We start from the raw sequence: 25203 nt of genomic DNA, 5'->3' as shown, positions 1-25203 counted from the left end.
TGTAGCCAGCATCAGAAACCCAGGGGGCGGGGGTCACTGCCAGGAAAGGCATGGGAACCAAGGAAACGTCCATGAGAGAGGTGTCCACAGAACCGGGGTTTTACACATAGGCAGGATTGGGATATTCAGAAGGTACAGGTAGAGCATTTCTAGTAAAGAGGAAACAGTCTGAGCAAATGCACTGGGAAAGAAGATGCAAGGTGTATTTGGGAAACCACAACTAATTCTGAGTTATAGTACACTCCTAATTCTCCTTCTATACCCACACTGCTGCTCATTTACTCATTTGCTTAGCTTTTGTGAACACTCATGTTAGGCAGAGAGGAAAGATGAAGTCACTGCTTACAAGACATTCACAGTTTGTAGAGGAGAGAGGTAAGTGATCAGTTAGTTACCAGGTTGCTAGGGAGAGCATCCCTGCAGTGCTGGGGTGTGAATGAAGGGCATCTGCCTGGCCTTGGTGTTCTTTTCTCTCTCTCTTTTAAAGATTTATTTATTTATTTTTGGGGGGCAGAGAGAAAAGGAGAGAAAAAAAGAGAAAGAGAGAGAGAGGCAGACTCTCTGCTGAGCACAGAGCCCCATGTGGGGCTCCATCCCCCGACACTGAGATGATGACCTGAGTCAAAATCAAGAGTTGGTCGCTTATCCAAATAAGCCACTCAGGCACCCCAGGGTTCCTCTCTTTATGAGAACTCCAAGGTCTTGGGAGGGACCCTCAGGAATTTTCCTCATAGTTGTATGATTTTGTAAAGTTTTCAAAAGTAAGATCTATTAAGTGCAATTGATTAGGGCCACTGTCTGTTTCCACTTTGACTTCTGTCATATTTCCCCTCATATCGGTGTTAGGGGCCACAAGCATTTTTTGGGAGCTATTAAGAGTTGAGATGTATTTCATTTGAGTTTTACTATATATATATATATATATATATATATATACATATATTTATAATTTGCAGACTTTTCATTCTATATAGCTTGGTCATCACTAGTCAGTAACTTGTAAGGTGGAAAGATAGCTTCTCGAAATACTCTCTTGTTCATGACGCTGACTCACCTGGACTCATAGCATCAAGAGGTCGTAGCATCAAGAGGGGTCGGAGGCTGAGTCATGATAAGTCCTATGGTGCTACAACCACATGTATGTGGGTAGCAGAGGTGAATCATGGTCTGAAATATATCTAGACAGAAACTAAACTAAATTGTGCAAAAGTCTTCCAAGTTCTGTATTTTCCCAAATTTGATAATAATCTTTTAATAAAAATTTTATTTATTTGAGAGAGAGTGAGAACGAGCAAGAGAGAGAGAGAGAGAGAGAGCAGTGGGAGGAGCATAGGGGGAGGGATAAGCAGATTCCATGTTGAGCGTGGAGCTTGATGTAGTGCTTGATCTCATGACCCCAAGATCATGACCTGAGCCAAAATCAAGAGTCAGACACTTAACCAGTGAGCCACCTAGGCACCCTCAAATTTTATAAAAATCCTTTAAAAAGTATGTGAAATTACCAATCATAAGGTTGCAAAACGTCTAAGTATCCATAATAAAAGGTAAATTTTGAGTTATCTTGCTAGAGGAAAGACCTAATCATTTTTATATTTATGTTCTCACCAGGACATGATGCCTCTCAGTTGCCAAATGATAGGCAGTCACTTGCCCTTCCTTTCCTCCTCTCTCAATAAACTCTGGTTTCCCCCAACTCCTTTTTTTGGGTTTCATAAATCGAAGCTCAGAGCTCCACACTTTGGGTACCCCCAGTGATGACCCTTCAGTATTATCTGATTGCCTACATGTGAATCTAGGTTCTATCCCTAATCAGCTGAGTGGCCTGAGGCAAATCACTCAACCTCTCTGAGCTTCAGTTTCCTTATTTGTAAAATGAGGACAGTAACAGTGCCTGCTTCGTAAACCTTTGGAGAGAGGAGTTCATGAGAGAACGCAGAGAAGCACCCCTCAGCCCTGTGTAGCACAGTGGGTGCAGAACATAGCAAGACCTAATAAATGGGATCTATTAGTATTATTATTATCAGATGTGGTCTGGGAGCACAGTGACTGCGGAAACATCTTGCAGATATCGGAGAAAGCAATTTCCCAGTGTGGCCCAGCGGCCATCAGTTATTTTTATGAGCCACGCACACACTCAGGTAAAGGCATTTCCTGCATTAGAGATCCGAACGGGCCCATCTGTGATGGCACTGCAGCTACACACACACCCGTTGGCATTTCTGTGGCCTGTTTTGCCCCAGCAGGATTCGGTACCTCCGCAAATGGCCCCCCCTCCTTCACATATTGTCCCTCCCCCTCCTGCCCTTCTGCCCCAGTCCTTTGAATGTCACTACAAAAGGGAGGCTAACTCATTATCCATCCCCTCCCTCCCTTCTGCCCTCCTTCCCTCCTTTTTTGTCTTGCTTTCTTCCACAAACATGTATTGCATCTAACTACCATGGTATCTTCTACGATTCCAGGACTTTATGAGACTCACAGCAAAATTTCAAAACATTTTTGGTGTGGATAGGCATAGGGCGTACCAACTTGTTATTTTGCCAAGTAGGACATTTAACACACACGTACACACATGACTATCATCACTACTTATTACCATCATTCCATCAAAGAAATGCTATTTCAGTGTCCCAAAATAGAAAGGACATAATCTTTAGAATAAAAGGACAGTCATTTATATTGAATACATTTGGGAAAAACACAGAATTTTTCTAATTTTTTTCTCATTTTGTCATGAGCCAGTGAAAATGTTACATGCATGGGCACCAGACCCCAGACAAATGTTCAGAAAGTACTGCAGTAACGACAAGAATAATATAACAAATGCTTATTGAGTGTCAAATGTGGAGTCTGATAGACTTGACCACTTACTAGCTGTGTGGCCTTGGGCAAGTTACCAAACCTCTCTGAGCTCTTGTTCCCTCACCTTTAAACACAGGGATGATGATACTTGCTCTCCAGAGGGGGTTTGTGAGAATTTGAGCAATACATCACATTCAGTGTTGAGCAGTGTACCCAGTACATTGAAGAGCTGCTTCTATTCTTCTGCTCTTCTCTTCTCCAGGGAAGCTCTAGTTTAAAGAATTCACCTTCCTTCCTGCCAGCCTTCTGCCTTTCTCCATGTGGACTAACCCAAGGGACTAGGCAGGATTGGAAGTACTTCTGGCCTCACTGGGGGAAGCATAAGCAAGTTCTCTTGGCTCCCCATGAGGTGTTCCTTCCAGGGTTTCCCAGGCATGGGGAGGACTGGCGCTATTCTGGCTGCATTGGAATCACCTGGAAACTTGTTAAAAATGGCAGTTCTCCACCCCCTCATGAGAAATTCTGAAACAGTTGGTCCGTGATGGAGCCCAAGAATCTATGCTTTTGGGAAGAGCTAGATGTTTCTGATAAATAGCTGGTCAGTAATTGGTCACGGCTCCAAGCTTTTGAGTTGGGACATTTTATCTACTCGGAAGAATGTCTGGCAGGTCACTCCTAGCATGCTGTCCTATGAACCCTGATGAATAGGGTCTGAGGAAGGTCCTGAGAGGAATCCGCTTGGCTGTGTCTTGCTGGCATTTCAACGAATGATACCTGCATTGCTCAGAAACTTCAGAGTTATTCCAGACACATTTCTTGTTCTCACTAACCCTCCTAAATCATAGAACCAACTAATTCCAAGTCTTTGTCCATTTCTCTCCACCTTCACTGCCCCCAGCTGAGTCTAAGTTATCATCAGCTCTCACTGGGATGGTGGACATCTAACTGCCGTGCCTTTGGCATGTGTTCCATATAGTGAGGCCTGATTCATCTTTTCAAGATATAATTCAGATGGTATCTCTTGTCTGTTTTAAACGCTTCGGTTGTGGCCAGTGTAGCTTAAGATAAAATCCTAAGTCCTAGAAGTGGCCTAAAATCCCTGCCTGGCCTGGCCTCTTCCCACACCTGCAGCCCTGACTTGCCCCTGGCTCCCCATGTTGTCCAGGCTTGCTACTTCCCCACCAGCTTCTGCCTCAGGACTCTTGGGCATGCCCTTCCTTCTGCTTGGACCCTCTTCTTCTACCTGCCGCCTTCACTCACTGAGTTAGCCCCTCCACACCATGTCACTCAGGGACCCCTGTGATATGCTGACTCTTGTTATTTACTTTTTTTTTTTTAAGATTTTATTTATTTATTCATGAGAGACACAGAAAGAGGCAGAGACACAGGCAGAGGGAGAAGCAGGCTCCATGCCGGGAGCCTGATGTGGGAGTCGATCCCAGGTCTCCAGGATCAGGCCCTGGGCTGAAGGTGGCACTAAACTGCTGAGCCACCCAGGCTGCCCTTGTTATTTACTTCTAATAGCATCTCACCCCTTTACTTTCAGGTTGCCTGTTACAATTTGTGTTCATGTTTAATTGTGTGCATGTGTTTTTCCAATGATCTGGTTCCCACTAGAACTAAATTCTATGAGGACATGGAGCATAGATGTTTTGCTCACCATTGTATCTCTAGCATAACACCTGGACCCAGTAGGCATCCAATAAATATATACTTATTCAATGAATGAATGAATGAATGAATGAATAAATGATTAAAGATGTAGAGCTAGATTCTTAGATGAAGGGCAAGGCCTCACTGTTTCCTCTGGCTGGGGTGATGAAAGGCCAATCACTGGGAGACCCACATCCTATGCAGTGCTGGAGGTGTGGAGCAAATCTAGCCCTGAGCTAGAATGTAGATGACTTTGCTGACATATTCTGGGTGAGTCTTTTTGCAGGGATGAGCAGAGAGTGGAAGAAATGCAGGGTCTTGTAAGAGAAGCGCAATACCCAGCTTTCGATACGGTGGCTCTGGAGTTTTGGAGCATACTTGCCATGGGAGCAGATTGGGACTAGGGACCAAGAAGGCCAGACATCTCCCAGCTGCAGTGGAATAGGTCTGTGCCTGTCCTGACAGACTGGGATTCAACCCTTGGCTCTATCATTACTTGCTGTGCGACCTGGGACAAGAAGACTAACCTCTCTGAGCTCCTGCATATTCATCGTTAGAGAGGGAGCAATTACTCTCTCCTGTCAGGGTAGCTGTGAGGATTAATGAGATAATGTCTGTGGAGAGCCTAGAAGAATGTCTGGCACATAGTACATGCTTCATAAAAATATGATCTCATGAGTCTGTAAACATCCTGCAGGAGGAGGCCACATAGCACTTAGTAGGTGTGTTAGGAAGTCTTTGTTAATGATTTCATAAATGGTTGAATGTATTTTCCTTCAGAAGGATTTCCTTTTCCAGGAAGGATTCCCTGTGTCTAAAAATTTCTCCCTCATTCAAACCAATTGCTTTGTGAGCAACTCAAATTCCTGTGTTTTGAAACCTCAGAGCCAAAGGGTTAGTGTGTATATTTGTGGTCGTGGCCCTGTCCTGAGTCATCTCTGAGACCCTTGCCCTCCCTTGTGCTCTTGTGGGAGGCAGGAATTCGTCAGCTTCATCAGCCTCGATTTGAATGAGAGGAAGCAGAGAAACAAATCAACGGAGAGAGGGATTCCTAGTTGGTCCCAGCACTATGAGAACACAACTGTTTCTTTGAAATTGACCTTCATTTATTTGGAGGGGAAAGCAGTTAGTTCAATAATGGCTTCCTGGTGCCTTTCAGCATTTTAAAAGACGGAAGAAAGATTTGGAGCAAGGCAAGGTTCCAGTGTTTTCTAAACAACGCACTAAACTCAGCTACCAGTTGGCTGCCCAGCACTTCCTGCCCCCACACCCCCCACCCGCCAATCTATCCCCACAATGCAGTGTACATCCCTCAGTAGCCCAGCTGCTCCTTGAGACCCTGGCCAGCCCAGGTCTTCCCCAGGTGGGTGGGAGCTAGGTTTCATTCTTAGGCCTGGCAGCTGAAGATTCCTTGGACATCTTGCACATGGCCCATTGAGTAGAAATGCTGCTGTATTATATTCCAATTATTTCCTGTCCCTCCATGGCCCAGTTCCAGGGGCCGCATAAAGAGGTCCTTGTTTGGTGGAGTCCATCCCTGCTCCTGAGTAAGTGAGAGTCGGTCCCTGGCCCAACTTGGTCTGAGGCCACAGGGGAAGGGTGCGGAGGAGGTAGGGAGGGTGTTGCAGGTGGGGAGAGCACCACAGGAGATGAGAAGCCCAGCCCTGCATGCAACCCAACCCTGCTCCCAAAAATAAAAATAAGGGAGGAAGGAAAACAATTGGGGCCCCCTGACCAGTACCCCATAGAGGGCACGGATATTTTCTCTCCTTCCCAGGAGGGATCCCAACCCTTCTCTCCCACAGAGAAGACAAACACAGCTATGGAAATCTCATGCCATCCAGGCACCTGGAAGTCTGTCACTAATTGGAAGGTACTCCTACCTGCACTTCTCTGCTTGCCAATGACCAGCTCCCCCTAGATCCGCTTTCTTTCCTTGTGAGTGAGTAGCATTTCATGGAAAATTTTGAATTTGCAACCTTGTTCAGATTCCAAAGAGTTATTGTTCTACATCATGCTCCTTTTGTTTGGGTGTTATTTGAACTCAGGTAGAAGTAGAAACCCATATCTCCCTTTTGCTGGGATACTCTCCCTAAGTTATTAAGAACACGTTAATTAAGCACCTTCTCTGTTTGAAGCTCTGGAGTACCTTTCAGAGTCCATCTCAAACCCAAGGCCTGAAGTCCATATTTTGTACCTGTCAAGACTTGGGAAGCCAAGGGAGAAGAGGTGGGTAGAGTAGCTTAGGGATAGCACACCAAGAGATCTCCAGGAGGCAGTGTCAGGGGTGTTCAGAAAGGTTTCATGGCAAGGAGAGGGGAAACAAATTCTGAGAGCATGCCACGGAGGCCAGGGACCTGAGACGTCAGGGGGTTAAAGTCTCAGAAAATCATGAACAGAAAGGGAGGAAAAGTGGAGGAGCTAGCATTGGTGAGAAGAAACTGAGAGAGAAACTGAGTTTGAAGAGCAGGACCCACAGAGAAACCACATCATCCTGTACCACCACGTGCCTGGGGAAGGGTTAAGCTTTGCAGCATTTAAAACCTTGGTGTCCAGGGGGCTGGAGCCTGAAGGTTGCTGAGAGGTCCTCTGGCTAGTGATTCTCAAAGCCTTGATTTGTGGACCACTTCTTCAGAATCACCTGGTGTGCTGGTTAAACATGAGGATTCCTGGGACCCATCCGATTTACTGAATCAGATTGTCTGTGGATTATGTCTAAGACGGTGAATGTTTATCAAGTTCCACAGATGACTCTGATCTTTATTAAAATCTGAGAGCCCTTGATTAAGTCCAACTCTCTTGTTCCCTGGAAGTGAGATCTGAAGTCCAGAGAGGTTAAGCAACAAACCTAGGGTAACAGAGCTGACTGATGGTAAACCTCACAGGAAGACTCCATTGCGCTTGGCCCCCAGGGCAGTGCTCTTTCCCTTTTAGCATGCAGGCAGCCTCTGAGCCTATTTGGACCTGTTTCCATTGCCCCCTAAAGTGAAAGCTTGCACCTTTGATCCATTCCCTGCATCCTGCTGTGGCCTTCTCCTTCCTGAGGATGCTCTGGTCATAGCCTCTGCAGGCTGGAGGGCAGAGGCAGAAGGAAGAAAGGAGAAAGACTCAATTCTCTTCTGAGCCTTTAATAGCGGTGTGGGATTGGCAACTGAGTAGAGAAGGAGAAACACAATTATAGCTGAGGGGCGATTGGGATTTGGTTTGTAGTACAAAGCTAACTTTCATTAAGCTTTTGCTGTGCACCAGACACTGCATTAAGTCCTTTCCATGCATTAGTGCAAACCCCATGGAGCAAACAATAATTAGCCCTATTTTGCAGATGGAGAAACTGAGGCTCACAGACCATCAGTCATTTGCCCAAGGTCTATAGCTAGTATAAGACCAAATCACTTCCATGTACAACGATGATCTTTACATAGCCCAAACCAGTGTGAACTGTTACCCACTTTAACCCAACAAGCCTGCAAGAGGACCCCAAGACTTTGGAAAAAAAAAAAAAAGAAAGCTTCTCTGCAGTGAGATGTGACCACTCCTGGGGGTGGGGTACAGCTTCAGATGCTTTCCACGTAACACACTAAAAATATTTCCCAAAGGCATTAACTTAACTTGCAAGCCTGCCTTAGAAATGACAACATGGAGAGTAGGTTAAACACCTTTTTTTCCCTTTATCTTTTTAAAATGGAAACTCGTGATGTCAATTTGCTTTCTTTCCATTTGCCCTTTTTCTCGTGAAAGCAGTGTGTCTCCAGAATTTTAGTTATTTGAGGGATTTGGTTATGTTCAGTGCTAATGGAGCCCCGGGTGTGATCACAGGCATATATGGTGCATGGCATGTAGCAGCCGTTACCTCTTCTGATATCATGGCACATGACTTTGCAATGATCACCTCCCTCCATTCATTTTCTGGAGTGTCCCCCAGGGATGGGAGAGGAAACCAAAGCAGATCCGTGCCTTAGAGAAGGGACGTTTCCCAAGCCTTGTGGACAGCATGTCACGGTGCCCTCCTGTAGGTTTACCTCCTAACCAGACCTTGTCTTCTTAGGAAAAATCAGGAAGCTTTTTGAATAACTTAGTAAGACCACTAAACAAAAGAAGATGGACATATTTGTATCGGAGAGGAAGAACTCCGTTTCATCCCAGCAGGGTTTGGTGTCTGGCAGCCTAAGGTGAGGGGCCGCTGTACTTTAAACCTGGGTATTCCATGAGTCACCAGAGTTAGGAACATTTTTGGGTAAAAACTGAAAACATGTGGCCCTCTGGCTGTCCTCCTTCTCTTTCAAATCTCAAGCTTTGGATAACTCAAAGGCTGATTGGGGCAGTGCGGGTGTTAAAATGTTCTTATTAACTCATAGTGAAGGGAAGTGCATTGAGGTGAGAGCAGGCAGTGAAGGGAGGAGGGGAGAACGCAGCCTCTGCAAAGCTCACGGGGAGCGTGGGTCTCTGCAAGAGCCCTGGAAATGCTGAATGAAACCTGCCTTTCTGCGTACACGAGCTGCCTGCCTGCTTCCCAAATGCCGCGTCTGCGGTAACTACAAACTATTTTGTATGCTGCATTAGTGACGCTGCCTTAGCCGGCACATCATTACTACTGAGATAACGCTGGTGTGATGTTCAAGTCCAGTGTCCTTTTTAATTATTAAACTGACTCTGTTGAATGAGTCATGCTACATACCAGATTTTCCTCCTGTGGTTCTATTTCGGGTGACTAGCACCTTACTTACTGTGTTCCCCTAACACCTGAGTCGGTTCTTAGCCAGCTGCCCAATCTGCAAAGCCTTTGCAGAACAAACAGTATTCTTCAATCTCCAAACACACACAGACTGCATAAAAAACAACCCCCCCCCCACACACCCCCACACCCACACACACCCCCACACACAAAACTTTACGGTAAGCTCATCGGTGAACCCAAGATCTGAGAACACCCGGTTCCCCTCCAGCAGTCCCCAACTTACCAAGTGGTAGAGCGATGAAGAAGGGTAGCCAGCACAAGATGAACATACCGACCACAATGCCCAAGGTCTTGGCTGCTTTCTTCTCCCTGGAGAACTTAAAAAGTTTGACGGCTATGGAACTCCTGGGGTTGTGGCCCTTGGCCTTGGTACTGCTGAGGGTGTCCTCGTGGAAGTTCTTGGAGTGGATCCTCAGAGTCAGCTCCTTGGAGTTAGACATCTCTTTCATGACCCCGGCTTCCAGGTTCTTGGTGGTCCTCTTGGCAACGATGTACACGCGACAGTACATGACCAGAATGACCGCCAGCGGGATGTAGAAGGAGCCCAGCGAAGAGAAGAGGGCGTAGAAGGGCTCCTCGGTGACCCCGCATTCCTTGTCGTCGTTGGGCGCGGGCTCCTTCCACCCAAGGAGAGGCCCGATGGAGATGACCGTAGACAGGACCCAGACGCCGAGGAGCGCCAGGATGGCCTTCCTGCGGGTGACCAGCGTGGGGTACTGCAGCGAGTAGCGCACCCCGATGTAGCGGTCGATGGAGATGGCGCACAGGCTCAGGATGGAGGCCGTGCAGCACAGGACGTCCACGGCGGCCCAGATGTCACAGAAGACCCGTCCCAGCACCCAGTAGCCGAGCACCTCCAGGGCCGCCGAGAAGGGCAGCACGGTGAAGCTCAGCAGCAGGTCGGCGATGGCCAGGTTGACGATGAAGTAGTTGGTGGGCGTCCGCAGGTGCCGGTTGCAGGCCACCGACAAGATGACGACGATGTTGCCCACGATGGCGAAGAGGATGAAGGCGCCCAGCACCAGGCCCACGGAGATGGCCCTGGTGATGTCCAGCTGGGGCAGTGTGGAGTTGCTCGAGGTCTGGCTGGGGCCAGTGAAGTTGGCATTCTTCAGCTCTGCCCAGCGGGCAGGTGCGGATGTGTTGTGGCCGGCGTCCAGATCGGGATTCATTTTAGAGTCGGCGCTCCATAGCCCGGGCGAGCGGGCTGCAAGGGCTGCGGCCGCGCGGCTCAGCTGCCCCGCGCCTCGGCGTGGCCCGCGCTCGGCTTCCCCGCGGCGCCCTCCCGGCGAGGACGCATCTCCCCGGCGGCGCGGCCCCGCGGCGCGTCTCCTGCGCGCACCGAGCCGCCCGCCCGCCCGCCGGCTGCCAGGGGAGGCGGCGGACACGGGGGCCGCGGCGGCCGGCTCCAAGTTTAACGGCGCGCGTCAGGCGCGCGGGGGCCGGCCGGGGGCGCGGGCGGGGGGCGCCCCGCGGGCGGGGCGGGGGCGGGGCGGGGCGCGGGCGGGGGCGCGGGGCGCGGGGGGCGGCGGGCGGCGGCGCCCGGCCCGGCCCAGCCTGCGCCGAGGAGGGTCTGCTCGCACCCAGCCGCCTCTGGGCTGACTGCTCGGCGGTGACATCAGGCGGGGGAGCCCGGCGCCCTGACTCCGCGCGGCACTAGGGGGCAATGCGGGCCCAGCCAAGGCGCCCCAGCCCCGACGCCGCCACCCCGGGCGGCCGCGGGCCCCGCGCCCCCCGCCCCGCCCCGCCCCCGCCCCAACCCCAACCCCAACCCCAACCCCAACCCCCAACCGACGCGAGCCTCGGGCCGAGGAGGGGGGAGGAGCGACCCGAGAGTGGGGACCCGTGTCCCCCCACCCCGAGGTGGCCTGCTGGGACTCTTGCCCCTTCTAGTCCCCCTGCTTGCTGCTAATGGGGGCGCGCCTGCAGGCAGCACCCAGATTTAGGGGGATGCGCAACTTGCGTGGCGCCTGGAAAGAAAAGGATCGCGAGGCAAGGCAGGTGACACGGACTTGAGTGGGATCTGAGACCCCCCACCCCCGCCTTTACCTCCCCTGGGAAGCCTCTCTGGTCTCATAATAAAGCCCAGACGCTTCTCTTCCTTCATTCGTTTATTTGCTCTCTCTCCCTCCCTCCCTCATTCGTTCATTCAACAAATTTTTAACCCAGGACCCGCTGCCCGCACTGGGGGACATAGCAATCGAACCAAGTCGGCAAAGACCCCTGCCCTCCAGGAGCTTGCACTCTACTGGGAGGAGACAGACAATGAGCACAAAAGTAGCCCAATTACGAGGTGCGTCCTCCACGGACGGGTGTGACAGAAAATAAAGCCCGGAAGGAGAAATGGCGTGGTGATGTATGTCGCGGGGAAAGGGTATTGGAAGTTTTAAATGGGTCCTCCCCATGTCACCGAAGTGATGCTTGAGTCAAGACCTGAAAGTAGGGAGGAACAAACCAATGGACTATCTGCGGGTGAGCGGCGGCGGTGATGGTGACAGCGTAAGAGATCTCCAGGCATTTGGGGAAGGGACTTGTGAAATCTGGGTTATTTATTGATTATTTTTCCTTTTCTGTCTGATATTCATGTTGGACATGAAGTTGTAGGGACACACTCCCAAAGGTGGGTTTATGGTACTTAGGAGAGAAGATACGGGTTGAGGGACAGCCTTATGTTAGTTAACATTTATTCAACACTTGTTATGTGCCAAACAGCACGCTAGGTACATTTTGCATTTTCTCACAATCCTAAGAAAGAAGGGCTCTTCTCATCATTATTTCCATTTCGTGGATGGGACAAGATGCAGTGAAGTTTGTCTTTGCTCAGGTCCACACAACCATCATGGAGAGAAACTAGGAACTGAACCCAACTGCAGGTCTATCTAGAGTTGAGCACCAAGCAGCTGTGTCACATTTCCCCCCTAGAAGCACTGAGGGGCTGGATTTCCGCACCCCACCCCCAGATCTATTGAGATATAACTGACATATAACGTTGTGTGAGTTTAAGGTATACAGTGTGTTGATCTGATATATTTGCAAGATAATTACCATCATAGTGTTAGCAAACATCCTTGTCATGTCACATAAATATTATTTCTTTGGTGGTGAAAATATTTAAGATCTACTCTTTTAGCAAGTTTCAAGTATATAATAAGTATTATTAACTGTAATTACTATGCTGGACATTAGATCCTCAGAACTTATTTATCTTATAACTGGAAGTTTGTACCCTTTGATCAACATCTTCCCATTTCACGGTCTCTAGCTCTTGGCAACCACCGCTCAGTTCTGTTGCTATGAGTTTGGCTTTTAGATTCCACATATAAGTGATATCATCTAGTGTTTATCTCTATCTTACTTCACTTAGCATAATGCCTTCAATTTTCATCCATGGTGTCACAAGTGGCAGGATTGCCTTCTTTTTCTTGGCTGAATAATATTCCGTTACATATGTGTACCGTATCTTCTCAATCTGCCCACCAGTTGATGGACACTTAGGTTGTTTCCCTATCTTGGCTCTTGTGAATAATGCTGCAATGAACATGGAAGTACAGATACCTTTCTGAGATCATGTTTTTATTAGCTGTGGCTATATATCCCAAGTGGAATTGCTAGGTCAGAGTTCTATTTTTAATTTTGGGGCGGACCTCCATACTAAATTTTCGGAAGTGACTCTACCAATTTACATTTGAAGAGGGGAGTAGAGGGAGTTGTCCTCCAAGTAGTAAACTTTGGGACCTGAGTGACTAGTGCTACAAGGGAATTCCCATTTATTGAGCTCCTACTGAGAGCCAAGCATTTACTCATTTTCTTTTATTCTTCATGACAATGCTTTGAGAGGGGCATAACCATTGCCCATTGACAGGTGAGAAAACTGTGGTTCTAAGAGAATTAGTACATTTTTGAGGTCATGTGGCAGCGCAACAGAGTGAAAGATGCAGACTGAAAGGTAAAGCTTGATGCCTCCTTTTCCTGTTGTCCAGAAGCCCACATCTAGGGCTTTCCACTGTCTGCCCTTGATAATCACTATAACCTGATATGCAGGCGTGAGGAATGAGGAAGTCACTCAGGGTGATTTACATTTAAACTCCTCAACCTAGAGATAGGTTCTTAACCTCTTTTAAAATTTATATAAACATATAATAAAAATAGAAACACCTTTATATATGTATTTGGGGAGTAGGTAGTTATCACACATCTATAGAAGGTTTTAATCTAAGGCTTTAATCTTCTCCACCAAAATGCAGAGATTCCCAAATGCACAAAATATACAGTTTCAAGGGGTTCCCTGAGATTAAGAAACATGTGGTAGCCCTGAAAACAGATTTTTTTTCCTATTTCAATTAAATTTGCTTAAGTTGTATCTGAAGATTCTAAAATAAGAGATTCACAGGTTTATAGTGATTTAGCTCTTCAAGAGCTAACAGAGCTTTCACTTCCCATTTTGGAGGTGGTCTAGGAGGCAGAGGGAATTGGTAAACTCTCATATAGTCAAGTATAGAATTGGTTATCAAACTCCATTTCCCCTAGACCACAGAGTAGTGCTCCTTCCTCTGCCCCAGAGGGAAGTCACACATGATAGCCACTCACGACTTGGTTCAGGTATCAGAATGTGGAAGAGATTATTGAGCCAGATCAAAAAGTTCAAAATCCGTGTAGATTTTAGACATATTAGCATTTACCCGTGTCTTTTATGAAAGCAAAACAAACATCCTACCATAAGGCAAACAGGTATTAGCTTTAATAGTGGTCATGTACCAGGACCCCACTAAGCAACCTTTGCTGCTCCTCCCCTCCCTTTGCTGGAGATGCCTCTTAACCCCTCTGGCTGATATCTGACCCATGGAATTGACCATTTGTTTAGGTGTCATGAGGATACAGACGATATTTCATTTTCTCGGTACTCCCTGGGGCAAAGCCAAGCATAGAGCTCTGACTCACTCGAGGCTTGGGGAAGAAGAACCTTTTCATTATCCATCTGATTACATTAGAAACCTCTGATGTTGCAGACTCCCATTTCTGTGAGCCCTCTAGGAGAAGCTGTCACTGAGTTTGACCTGTGGGAAGACCTAAGCTATGGGAGGTCCCGAGATCACCTTATACGCTTGATGGGAGGAGATCTCTCACCTGTGACCAAGCAGTTTTTCATGGCATTTCCTCTCTAACTCTCTCAACCAGCTGCAAACAGCGACATCTGCTCTGTGTTAGGTATCATGTTAGGTACTGTGGGCAAATCAAAGATAACTTAAATCAAGCAAGCGATGACCTATCCCTGAACTAGGTGCTGTGGGAGAGGATGATGATGGTAAAGCGCCTCTCAGAAAGTACCTGCTATGTGCCAGGCACTGTACTACGTACCCCATGTGTGTTTACTCAAATCTTCACAATGGTGCAAGGTAAGAATTGTTCCCATTTTACAAATGATGAAACTTAAGTCCAGAGAGGTTCATTCACTGAGTAAGCAGCATTGATATTCGAAGCATTGTTGTCTGGCTCCAAAGCTTGCATCCTTCTCTCTGCACCAGACTGAGATTAAAAAAAAAAAAAAAAAAAGTGGCGGAAGGTTCATTGTTAGCCCTGAAGGAAATTACAGCAGAAAACAGAATGTGATCAGGGTCCTGAGCAAAGCAGAGGTCAGGGAGGGGACGGCAAGGCAGAGCTGTCCAGAAGAGAGGGCTCTGCAGAGGGACTCTTGAGGTCAGTCTTCCTTGCCTAGGACAGCACTCGGTCTGCCGACTTGGATTCTAATCCTGCTTCCCTCATTTAATAGCTATCAATGTGACCTTGGGCAAGATGATAAAGTGAACTCTAGCATCAAACAAACCTCGGTTATAGCCCAGTCCTGCTAATTTATTAGCTGCGTGTCCTTGGGCAAGTTGCTTAATCACTCTGAGCCCCAATTTCCTCATCTGTGAAATGAAGATCAGGATAGTCCCTAACTCAGATTGGGCTGAGGTGAAGATTGAATGTGACAATGTGTGTAAAGTGCTTAGGACAGAGTAATAGTAACAGTATCAGTCAAGAATTATTAAGGGCTTACTAGGTGCTAGGCATTGTGCCCCAAATGCCATATATACATTACCTGATTTAGTCCTGATAATAATATTATGAGGTGGGTGCTATTGCTATTATGAATGACATTTTATAGATGAGTCTCAGAGTGGTTGCCCAAGGCTGCAGGGCTAGCAGGTGGCAGAGCTGGAATACAATGCACCCAGGGGATGAGGGTAAAAATGAAAAAAGAATTGGAGGTGTGTGAGGCGTCTGCTTCATGAGGTAGATTGAGGTCTTAGGGACTTGAAGGAGAATTTTTGCCCTTGATGTAGCACGGATGGGAGAGATGAGAAGCACCCCTTTTCCTGGACAGGGGACACTGGCTACAGCAGAGGCATTTCCTTTGCCTCCAAAGGCAGCAGGTCAGAGGATCCCAGAACTGAGAGATTCCAGCTCCCTCTGGGCAAACCTGTCCTCTCTGGTAATTACAATTTGTCAATTTTGGTGTGGGTTCCCCAGCCCTGAACTTCCGGTAGCACAGCATTGCCCGCTAAGGTAGAGCTCTGTAGCAGTCCTTTGTGCAGTAGGCTGGTGAAGATTAATTGCCAAGTCATCCAGGGGCTGAATTCATATCACGTGCTCAGGGAAAGTCTGGAAACCCTGAACTGGGGGCTGGAGTGTGAGGGCACAGGGTGCCAGAACACAGAGTGTGAAAACCTGCGTACTCTGGAACCAGGGAACCGGTGCCTTCTTCCTTATGCCCCAGCAGCTCCTCTGGTAGGACAAAGTAAACAGGTTGCCAACGCCAACCCGCGTGCTGCAGCCTGGAGGGCAAAGGGGAGCGTGTGCAGTTTTCTCAAATGACTCTGGCTGTCCTCTTATGGCTGTGGGCTTTGCCCATCATTTTGCCCAGGAATCTATGGTGGTTCCAAAATTTCTCCAGAAAGAGCCTTTAGGTTGTGATCTGGTTTGAAGGCGAGTGGAGGCTGTGTTTGCACTGTGCTCTCCACAAGCCCGATGCTGTTGTCCATAACAAAGACGGAGGGCGGGGAGCTGTTGGGAGTTTTACTGGGGCTAAAGCCCTCCCAAGATGCCTGTGTATTGCCACTGCCAGGATTTACTTTCCAACCAGATTTGTTAAAACCATCAAAGTTAATGGAAAACATCACAAAGCAAAATTTATGGCAATAGGCTCCCTACAGCTGACTTTCAAGTCACTGGCCCCTCTGAGCTCTTCTGGTATAGTCAGGATCACCAACTTCTGAGATGTCAGAATCAGAAGGATCCTAGAGATCATCTAGTTCAGGGCTCAGCAAACTATAGCTGGTGAAACAGACCCAGCCCATGCCTGTTTTTGTAAATAAAGTTTTATTGGAAAACAGCCATACTCATTCACATATGTTTTGTCTGTGGGTACTTTCATGCTACCATGACAGAGTTGAGTAGCTGCAGTAGAATGATCTGTCCTGCAGAACCTAAACTATTTACTCTCTGATCCTTTATAGAAAATGTTTGTTGACCCTTGATCTAGTTTAACACTGTTATTTTACATGTGGGAACACAAAGGCACAGAAAGGGGAAGGGATTTGCCTAAAACACAGCCAGTATTAGTAGCCTAGATGTTTGACCCCATCCCCATGACTGTTTTTTGCCACTGGTTTTTTGTTTTGTTTTTTTTTTTACCTCTGTTTCTGCAGGCTGGTGCGGGTTCTGAGTTTGAATCCCAGTGATAGTTGATGAGATGTGAGACTTTGGCAAGCTATGTAATCTCTTGCAGCTTCCATTTTTTTCACCCGAGACCTGGGGATAATGCATCCTTGAGATAAGGCACATACTAGGTGGTTGTGAGAATTAAAGGAGCTATAGTATATAACACTTTAGGATGGGAACTGGCTCATAAAAAAGCACAGTAAAAAAAGTGTGCTACTATTATTGGTGTCCTCTGTGATTTTATATGTATTAATCTTATCCCCTACCCCTGCCACATTTCATGAAGGAAAGGGCTACCCCTTACCACTGGTTCTTTAACTTTTTCGGTCCTAGACTTTATTGGGGGTCTACTGAGAGCTGTGGACACATTGCTTTATTCCACACTTTGCCTGAATTTTTTATAGGACCTTTCTCAGTGCCAGGTTCCTGTCAGGTCCCCTTGATCAATTGATCTCCACTCTGTTACTTCTTATTTTTGTTTGCTAGGCTTCTCTCCCTCTAATTCTATCTTGGTGTGACATCTTTCACTCTTGGGCAACAGAATGAATCCAGTGTTTTACCTTTCATCGTGGAGCAACACTTGAACTGAATAAAGTGAGTGGATGCTGACTTACTCTGTCTTTCCAGACCTCATGGTCTAAGATGAATAACGGGAATGTGCATCTGAGGGTGCATAGAGAATTGTGTCTGACATTGAACATGTATGTGAGTTAAATAAAGAAACAAATACATGGCATAGGTCTCGAATTTCTCCATCCTTCTTCTTCCTCTTTTGTACTGTCTGAACCAAATCATCCAACCTTTTTTGGGGGATTTTCACTTGCGTTGGCCACCAAGTTCAGAAAGGTCTAAAGGAAGTGGTGGGAAGCTTTTTCCTTGGGGGCATCTAAAAATTGTATCGGCTATTAGAGACCAGCTTTGGAGAGGGCAGACCCGGCCTCTGGGGAGCAAGGCGAGGAAGTGATGTCAGAGGACGATTTCTGTCTTCTTATTTCCATTCTCTGACAGAGATGACAGCGTAGGGCCCTGGGGTGAGGATGGGCTCTTTTTGGGAAAAGAGTGTGCCATCCCTGTGGGTCCTGTGGGCATGGCAAAGGAAGGAGGAGTGTGAGAAAGAGGCAGTTTTCTTTGCCTATCTCTGCCATAGACTGAAGAATGCTGGGACAGGAAATGTCCAGCGTTTCTCAGCTATTTACTGGACGCCAACCCGACAAATTTGGAAGGTTGCCTCAGGAGTCCTGAAAAGATGAAGGAAGAAGGAGGAGCCTTGTTTATTTATTTTTTTCTTGCCTTTTGTGGGACTTCCCTGGTAAGTGCTTTTAGGTAGGTGGTATGAGGAAGATGTTGTGGAAACTTCTAGACAGAGCACCTAGTATAATGGCTATTAACCACATGGTATGAATTGCAAGTTTCTGGAGGGGCTTCCAAATGTCTCCCAGCCCTTTGGAGTGCTCTCCATTTAAAGGTAAGCATTGCCTTCTTCCCATGGCCCTATTTTAATTAACTATAAGTACAGTTCTGCACCAAGCATATGCCAAGCTAATTCGCAGGCTTCATCTTATTTGATTCTCCCAATAGCACTTTGGAGGAAGATGTTGTTGGCTCCAATTTACTGATGAGAAAACTGAGGATAAGAGACATCAATAAACTTGCTTAAGGTTACCCAGAGATGGGATTAGTGCAGAGGCAGTTTGACTCACAGTTGATGCTTTTCACCTCCCAGATAATCCAAATTTGGCTGCAGGCCGACCTCACTGCTAAACAAAACTACAGGAATTTCTGGGCAAACCTCAGTGGGCTGGGCACAGAGATCTAGAGAGGCAGAAGTCACTTTGGGCCATGTGCTACCACACAATACAAACATGAATCTTTTTCTGGAGTTGGATCTAAGGACTACATCTCTCTTGCTAACTCATCCTTGTGAGCTCAGGCTTGAATCTGAATTCTTCCAAGTGGAAGGGTGGGAGACCTGATCCAATAATTGTCTTTAAGGACTGCAAAGTTTATGTTATTAGTCCCATCATGGTAACCAACTATTGAAGGGAAAGATAGAGAGAGAGAGAGAGAGAGAGAGAGAGAGAGAGAGAGAAAGAGAGAAAGAAAGAGAGTGTAAGCACATATATAGACTCCAAAGAGCATGAGAGATGCCAGCTGGACCTCAGGAAGTAGCTTATCAAATATCAGATCAAATTCTAGTTCCGCCACTTCCTAGTTTTGTGACCTTGGGCAAAGTTACTTCATTTATTTAAGCTCCCAGTTGTTTATCTGTAAAATGGGGATCTTAATAATATTTACCCCGTATCAAGTGGTTATAAGGATTAAATGAGGCTTTGGCACCTAGAAAGCTCCCAGTAAATATTAGTTATCATCGATATTTTCTATCATCCTAAAAATACAGACTAGGTTTCTCAGTATCTGGAGTATTTAGGCACAAATTTTCCTAGCTAATTTCTCAGTGATACTTTCAACCCTTCACTTGCTAGTTCATGCAACTGATTCCTTTGTTTGTTTGTTTGTTTGTTTTTTCTGATACAAATAGCTCTGAAAAAACAGTGGCTGGAAAAATAGCAATAATATAAACAACAATAGCTATAATTTTTTTGAGAAATTACTACATGCTAGGCTTGTGTTATGAGCTTTGCACGCCCCATCTCATCTTAACACTAGAATCCTATCAGGTAGGAGGAAATATCTATCTGACCTTTGAGATGCAACTTATGAAAATAACTCTATCACACTCAGAGCCCAGGGCTTGATGGAAATATTTCTTCATGCAGAGAACTCCTAGTGATAATGGAGACTGAGCCAGGGTGGGTACCGTTGGGCTCGGGAAGTGGGGAGTCGTAGGTTAGCCCCAGAAGCTTGCTGTGTGCAGAGGTAAAGGGAACCAGCTTGGTCTGGCAGGCAGGGCGACAGGCTCTTGGACTATAATTCTTGGCCACTGGTACAATTAGTGTCAACAGGAATTTTCATCGTGTATCAGACTGAAGAGGGTCACAAACCATAAACCATCACATCAGAGGCCAACCATTTGTGCCCTAGATAGGGAAGAAAGGGGGACTCATGAACCTCCACCTGCCCTGGACACTGCAGAAAGGACTAGATCCATGAGAAGGGGAAGAAGAGAAAGTGGGAAAAGGCAGGGAACAAACTCCAGTGAATACACATTTTAAATTAAATTCCGAGGTTTGAGTAGAGCAGTGAAAAGAAAATGAGGTATTCAGTCTAGAGCTTTCTCTCAAGTTAAGCTGGAGAACTTGTCCCTAAAACAGCTGGACCAGCTCCAGGTATAAAAGTTCAGTCGTTCATTGTCACCTTAAAACATTAGAATGTTCTTTTGCTCAGTCTGGGGTATTGCCCACTTTACGCCTTCTGGGTGCTGCTCTGTTGGAAGCCTAGAAATTTAGAAAGGAAGAAATATGGAGCCACTGAGCCGGCAAAGGTTTGCTTAGAGAGCCAGTGATGCTCAAGCTTTACTGGGCCTGAGTTACCTAGAGTGAGCCTTAAGATGCAGCCCCAGAGATTTTGATCCAGTAGGTCTGAAGTGAGGTCCAGGATGAATAAAGAATATTTCTTCCCCACAAGGATCTTTATGGGAAGGTGGGTCATAAACTAGCATTTAATAACAGTGTGGCATTAAATAACACTTCTAAAATCTTCAGTATCTCATCATTTGTCACACAAATGATGGCAATCGCAAATGCTATGAGTTTGAATTATACTGTGTGTGTAATGTGCTTTGTGTTGGATTTGACACATAGTAGGTCCACTCAATAATGTCAATTCTTCTTCCTCTAAGGGAGGAAGAGATTTCCCATGGCTGACTAGGTTAGCTGGTCTCTGCAGAGGAGGGGTGCTCTCTTTGGGGCTCTGGGGGAGTATATTCTACTCTCAAAGTAATTTTTTTCAACTCCATAAATGCACCCATTTTCATTCAGAATGAATATCTATCTAGAAACAATTATTCTCTTTGTGTTCAATCTGGTCCCCTTGAACCCAACTGATCCACTTGCTCGATGAAACTGGAAGAAGAGAGGCATTCAGAATCAAAGCTGGAAGGGTTTGGAGAGGTTGTGTGGCCCTTCCCTCATGTCACAGATGGGGAAGCCAAGGCAAGACAAATGATGTGACTAGGGTCACTCAGAGCCAGAACCAGGACTGAGTCCTCTAAGGTCTAGCCCAAGACTCTTAAAAATAAATATACTTAATATAACTTTTCTTTGCATTATTTAATCACTAAACCGAAGGAAATAGATTTTAAAAAATTATTGAACTAAATTGTTCCTATGGTAAAAGCTATGGAAAGGTACAGAGAACCAAAGAGAAATTGCCCTTTATTCCACTGTCCAGAGAGAACATCACTGTAAATATTTTGGCAAATGGTTTCTAGACCTTCCACTCATATATGCACATGCATGTGCAGGTATGCCCACATATGCATGCACACACATATAAGCGCATCTTGTTTGGGTGCCTAGCCCCTGTTCCCCTTGTACCCACAACTGTCTCCCGAGTTCCCCACAGCCAGACCCAGGCTGATGGTCCCCTGTGGCTCTAGAGGGGGACACACTGACCCCATCAGAGCCAGAGAGAGCTCAAGGACCCTTTTGGTAAGGGATTAGAAGATGTGGGGATGAAGGTTTGTAGTAAGGTATGGCCGGGTATTCCAGTCATCATGTGACCACAGTGTGGGCTGTGGACATGAATGGAACTGAGTGATGTCTGTCCTCACACACTCCCACAGGAGTCATCAGAATAATTCCTGTGCGTTAAAGTGGCTAGTTGGCTGTTACAAGTGGATCCAATTCTTAGTAGAACTTTTGAATGAGTGACTTAATCTCTCTGAGCCCAGTTTCTGCCTCTGTAAAATGGGATAATACTTGGAAGACTACGGTGAAGATAATATACTACTGCTAGTACTACCAATAGCAATAATAATGATTAAATTTATAGCTGCCTCTATTAATTGTTTGCTGTGGTCAGGACTTATGCCAAGCAGTTTAATATATTGTTTCACTTAATGTTCACACCCACAGAGAATGGAAGGGGGATCTGTTGTGTGTGATTGCTTGCGTAACAGTGAAGGACTGAGATGCGGGACCAGATTCCAGCTGCCCTGATTCCTGTCACAGTCATTTTGCTAATTGATCCCTCCTGCTTCTTTGAACATTAGGTAGGGGGGATCTTGGTGCTTTTCTGGGCTTCTTGGCTGGGAGCCACCTCTGCCCTCTGCAGGGGACAGGACATTGGTTCCAGACTAGAGACTGGGAAGTGCCTGCTGGGCTGTCACTGAGAGGGCTGGGACACTGGCCAGAGCCCTCTCTGTCTGCAGCATCCTTCTTCCTGGCTGTGCCCCAGTGTTCCCTAGGTAACCACGGGGGACGCGGCACAGATTTATGGCCCTGCCGTTCCTGAGCAAGTACCTGACATGTTCTGTCCGAAAGCAATGGTGTCTGGCTCCCAGATGACTCATTGGGCAGGGAACAGACACATGCGGGTGGCACAAAAGGAAGGAAAACCCCCACTTTCACCTCCCATAAACAGAGACACCGAGAGGAGATACCGAGAGGAATGGATCCATCACACAGACTGTTTAAAAGTCAGATGCTCAAGGCTCCCATTTTATAGATGGGGAAATTGAGGCCCTATTCCGTCTGCTCCTTTATTTCGCAAACATTGGTTGAAGTTGGTGCCAGGCTATGTTAGATGGCCTGGGAATCACAAATACGGAAAAAGCACAGACTGCCATCAACGATGCTATTGACTAAGCAAAGGGAATAACGCTGTGCAACAGGGAATTGTCACCAGGGTGGGATGTGAAAAGTGTGGAAAGGCCTCAAGAGTTAGCATGCCAGTCATTTTTATTTAAATAGGTTCACGTTTTTGGGCTGGGGGGCAAGGAATTCTTTGCAGGCGGGCTGAGATTGCCTCTCCACCCCCTATCAGAGCCAAGGCACCTGCTGCAACTCTCCACCTGGCTGCATATAGGTCCCAAAAAGAATTCAACGTGTCTCTCTTACCACCAGCTTCCCCCATACTTCTCAAGGGAGACTCCGGCAATATACATTCTTGATCCGATGCAGTCCCAGCTGCAGCACTGGAAGAACAGAATGCATATTGGATGTTATTATAAGAACCAAGTGTCAATACAAAAATCATTTTGTCAGTAACAAAAAATAGGTTCAATTTCATTTCATTATTTTAATATCTACTAGGTGCTAAGGAAAGCTGAGATGAACATGAAATCCCTCAAGAAGCTTCTAGAAAGGTTTTGGGATTTTTTTTTTTTTTACAAGGTAACATCTGGATGATTTTAAGATAGTTGGATGTTACAGAACTGAAATTACATTTTACAGCAGGTTCATTAGTTCATGCTGGTAGTTAGCACGTCTTTATTTATTTTTAAAGTATTGTTCCTATTGGGATTCTATTTGGCCTATTTGGCTGGTGCTGGAGGCAGGAGGGGATGCACCTGCTGAGAAGTCTCCTCACTTTTCCCTCTGAGGAAGGTGAACATGCTGCTCTAAGACAGAGGGAGAAAAAGAAGATTTGACTGGGTTGCTGTAGAGAGTGAACCATCTTTGGTCTCCACTCCTTAGGAGCTTGTTGGAATAGCACACATAGTTTACATAGTAAATAAGTCTACATTAATGTACTTACTTAAAAGTAATGTCAGTGCATCCAAATGTAGGGGACGCCTGGGTGGCTTAGTGGTTGAGCGCCTGCCTTTGGCTTAGGGTGTGATCCCAGAGTCCTGGGATCAAGTCCCACATCAGGCTACCTCTGAGGAGCCTGCTTCTCTCTCTGCCTATGTCTCTGCCTTCCCTCTGTGTCTCTCATGAATAAATAAATAAAATCTTTAAAAAAATACACCCAAATGTAGATTTTCTCTTTCAGAATAATAACCTCAGCAGGCAATAAGCTTGTTTCAATAATTCAATTAAAACTATGTTTTCCTCCTCTTCCAATATTGTTCTCAAACCAATGCACATTCTTGCATCCATCATGGTGGAGTCAAATATCCATTATCTGAGAGCAGATGTGATTTTTAGAATTGATAGTCCTAGGTACCTAGCTCTGGTCTGTCTCAGATCCATCCATGACTTCCCCTGTGCTGTTTTATAAGGCTGGGGGCTCACCCCACCCATCCTCTAGGCTCCCTTGCCACCTCCCTTGCTTCCAGATGGGTTAGGTCAGAGGGGAGCATGGCAGCAGGGCGAGAAACAGAAGTTATTCTTTAACAAGAAATGTATGGGACCTCTACGGAGAAAATGACAAAACTTCAGTGAGCAGCACTAAAGCGGACCTGAATAAATAGAAAGATACGTTACACTTCTGGAAGTATTGTAATGATGTCAATGTCCCACAGTTTAATCTATTAATTGAAGACAATTACATAAAAAAGATATCAATGAGATTTGGAGGGAACTTAACAAATGATTCCAAAGTGCTTTTGGAAGAATACATGCTTAAGAATAGCCAAGAAAATTTGGAGAAAGGAAGGTTATGTGCAGGGAATTGCCCTACCAGATTAAAATGCTTGACCATGTCACTGGCAGAGGTTAGGCAGGCAGATTCCCAGAATAGAATAGATCATCTAAAACTAGATTCAACAATGCATGAAAATTAGTATGTGAAAAGATGACATTTCCGTTTTTCACAAATGGTGAAGATTTTAAATACTTGGAAAAAAATAGTTAGAGCCTTACTTCTCACTTTACATGAATTATACACTCCAGATAAATTAGACATTTAAATGTAAAATATCTAAATCATAGAAATATTAGAAGAAAGTCTAGGTACATATTTTTAGTTCTTAGGGTTAGTGAAATTCTTTTTAACAATCAACATCAGAAATCATGACAGAAACAAGTACAAATATAAATAAAAATGTGAAGCATAAAACAAAATTTCCTACATTATCAAGTTAAAACACAAGAAGTATTAAAAAGATTTTCAACTTATATGAATAAGGATAATTAATATTCTAGATATTCAAAAATCCTTATAGATCAACAAGGAAAAGATGAATAGCATCCAAATAAAAATGTGAAAAGAACGTGAATGGATAAATCTTAAATAAAATATATTGATGATCAATAGTCATATACAAATTTGTGTAGTGATAAATATCTAGTTTTTACCTACTGGGCAGATAGAAAGGAATAAAATTAAGTCTGAAAAGTCTGGAAAGAGTGAGAGAAAATTGATCATCCCATACAGTGTCTATAGGTGTGTAAATCGGCACATTTGTCAAGGGAGTTGACAAGAGGTGTTATAAGACTTGCAAATGTGTATTCTTTAACATAGCAATT

At 45.8% G+C, this 25203-nt stretch overlaps 1 protein-coding gene and 1 long non-coding RNA gene across 2 annotated transcripts in view; one reads left to right on the top strand and one right to left on the bottom strand.

The window, feature by feature from the left end:
* ADRA1B (adrenoceptor alpha 1B) overlaps positions 1-10572 on the bottom strand; it is a 48624-nt gene extending 38052 nt beyond the window's left edge. Inside the window, exon 1 of the mRNA XM_041749916.1 lies at positions 9411-10572. Within this exon, the coding sequence (XP_041605850.1) occupies positions 9411-10359 (949 nt within the window). The 5' untranslated portion in view covers positions 10360-10572. The remainder of the gene's footprint in view (positions 1-9410) is intronic.
* LOC121487857 overlaps positions 1-25203 on the top strand; it is a 64870-nt gene that overhangs the window by 11595 nt on the left and 28072 nt on the right. The gene's annotated exons all lie outside the window — the stretch shown is intronic.

This window comes from Vulpes lagopus, chromosome 3 (genome assembly GCF_018345385.1).
Source record: "Vulpes lagopus strain Blue_001 chromosome 3, ASM1834538v1, whole genome shotgun sequence".
NCBI classification, from domain to species: Eukaryota; Metazoa; Chordata; class Mammalia; order Carnivora; family Canidae; genus Vulpes; species Vulpes lagopus.
This window is presented reverse-complemented; position numbering and strand designations above follow the sequence as displayed.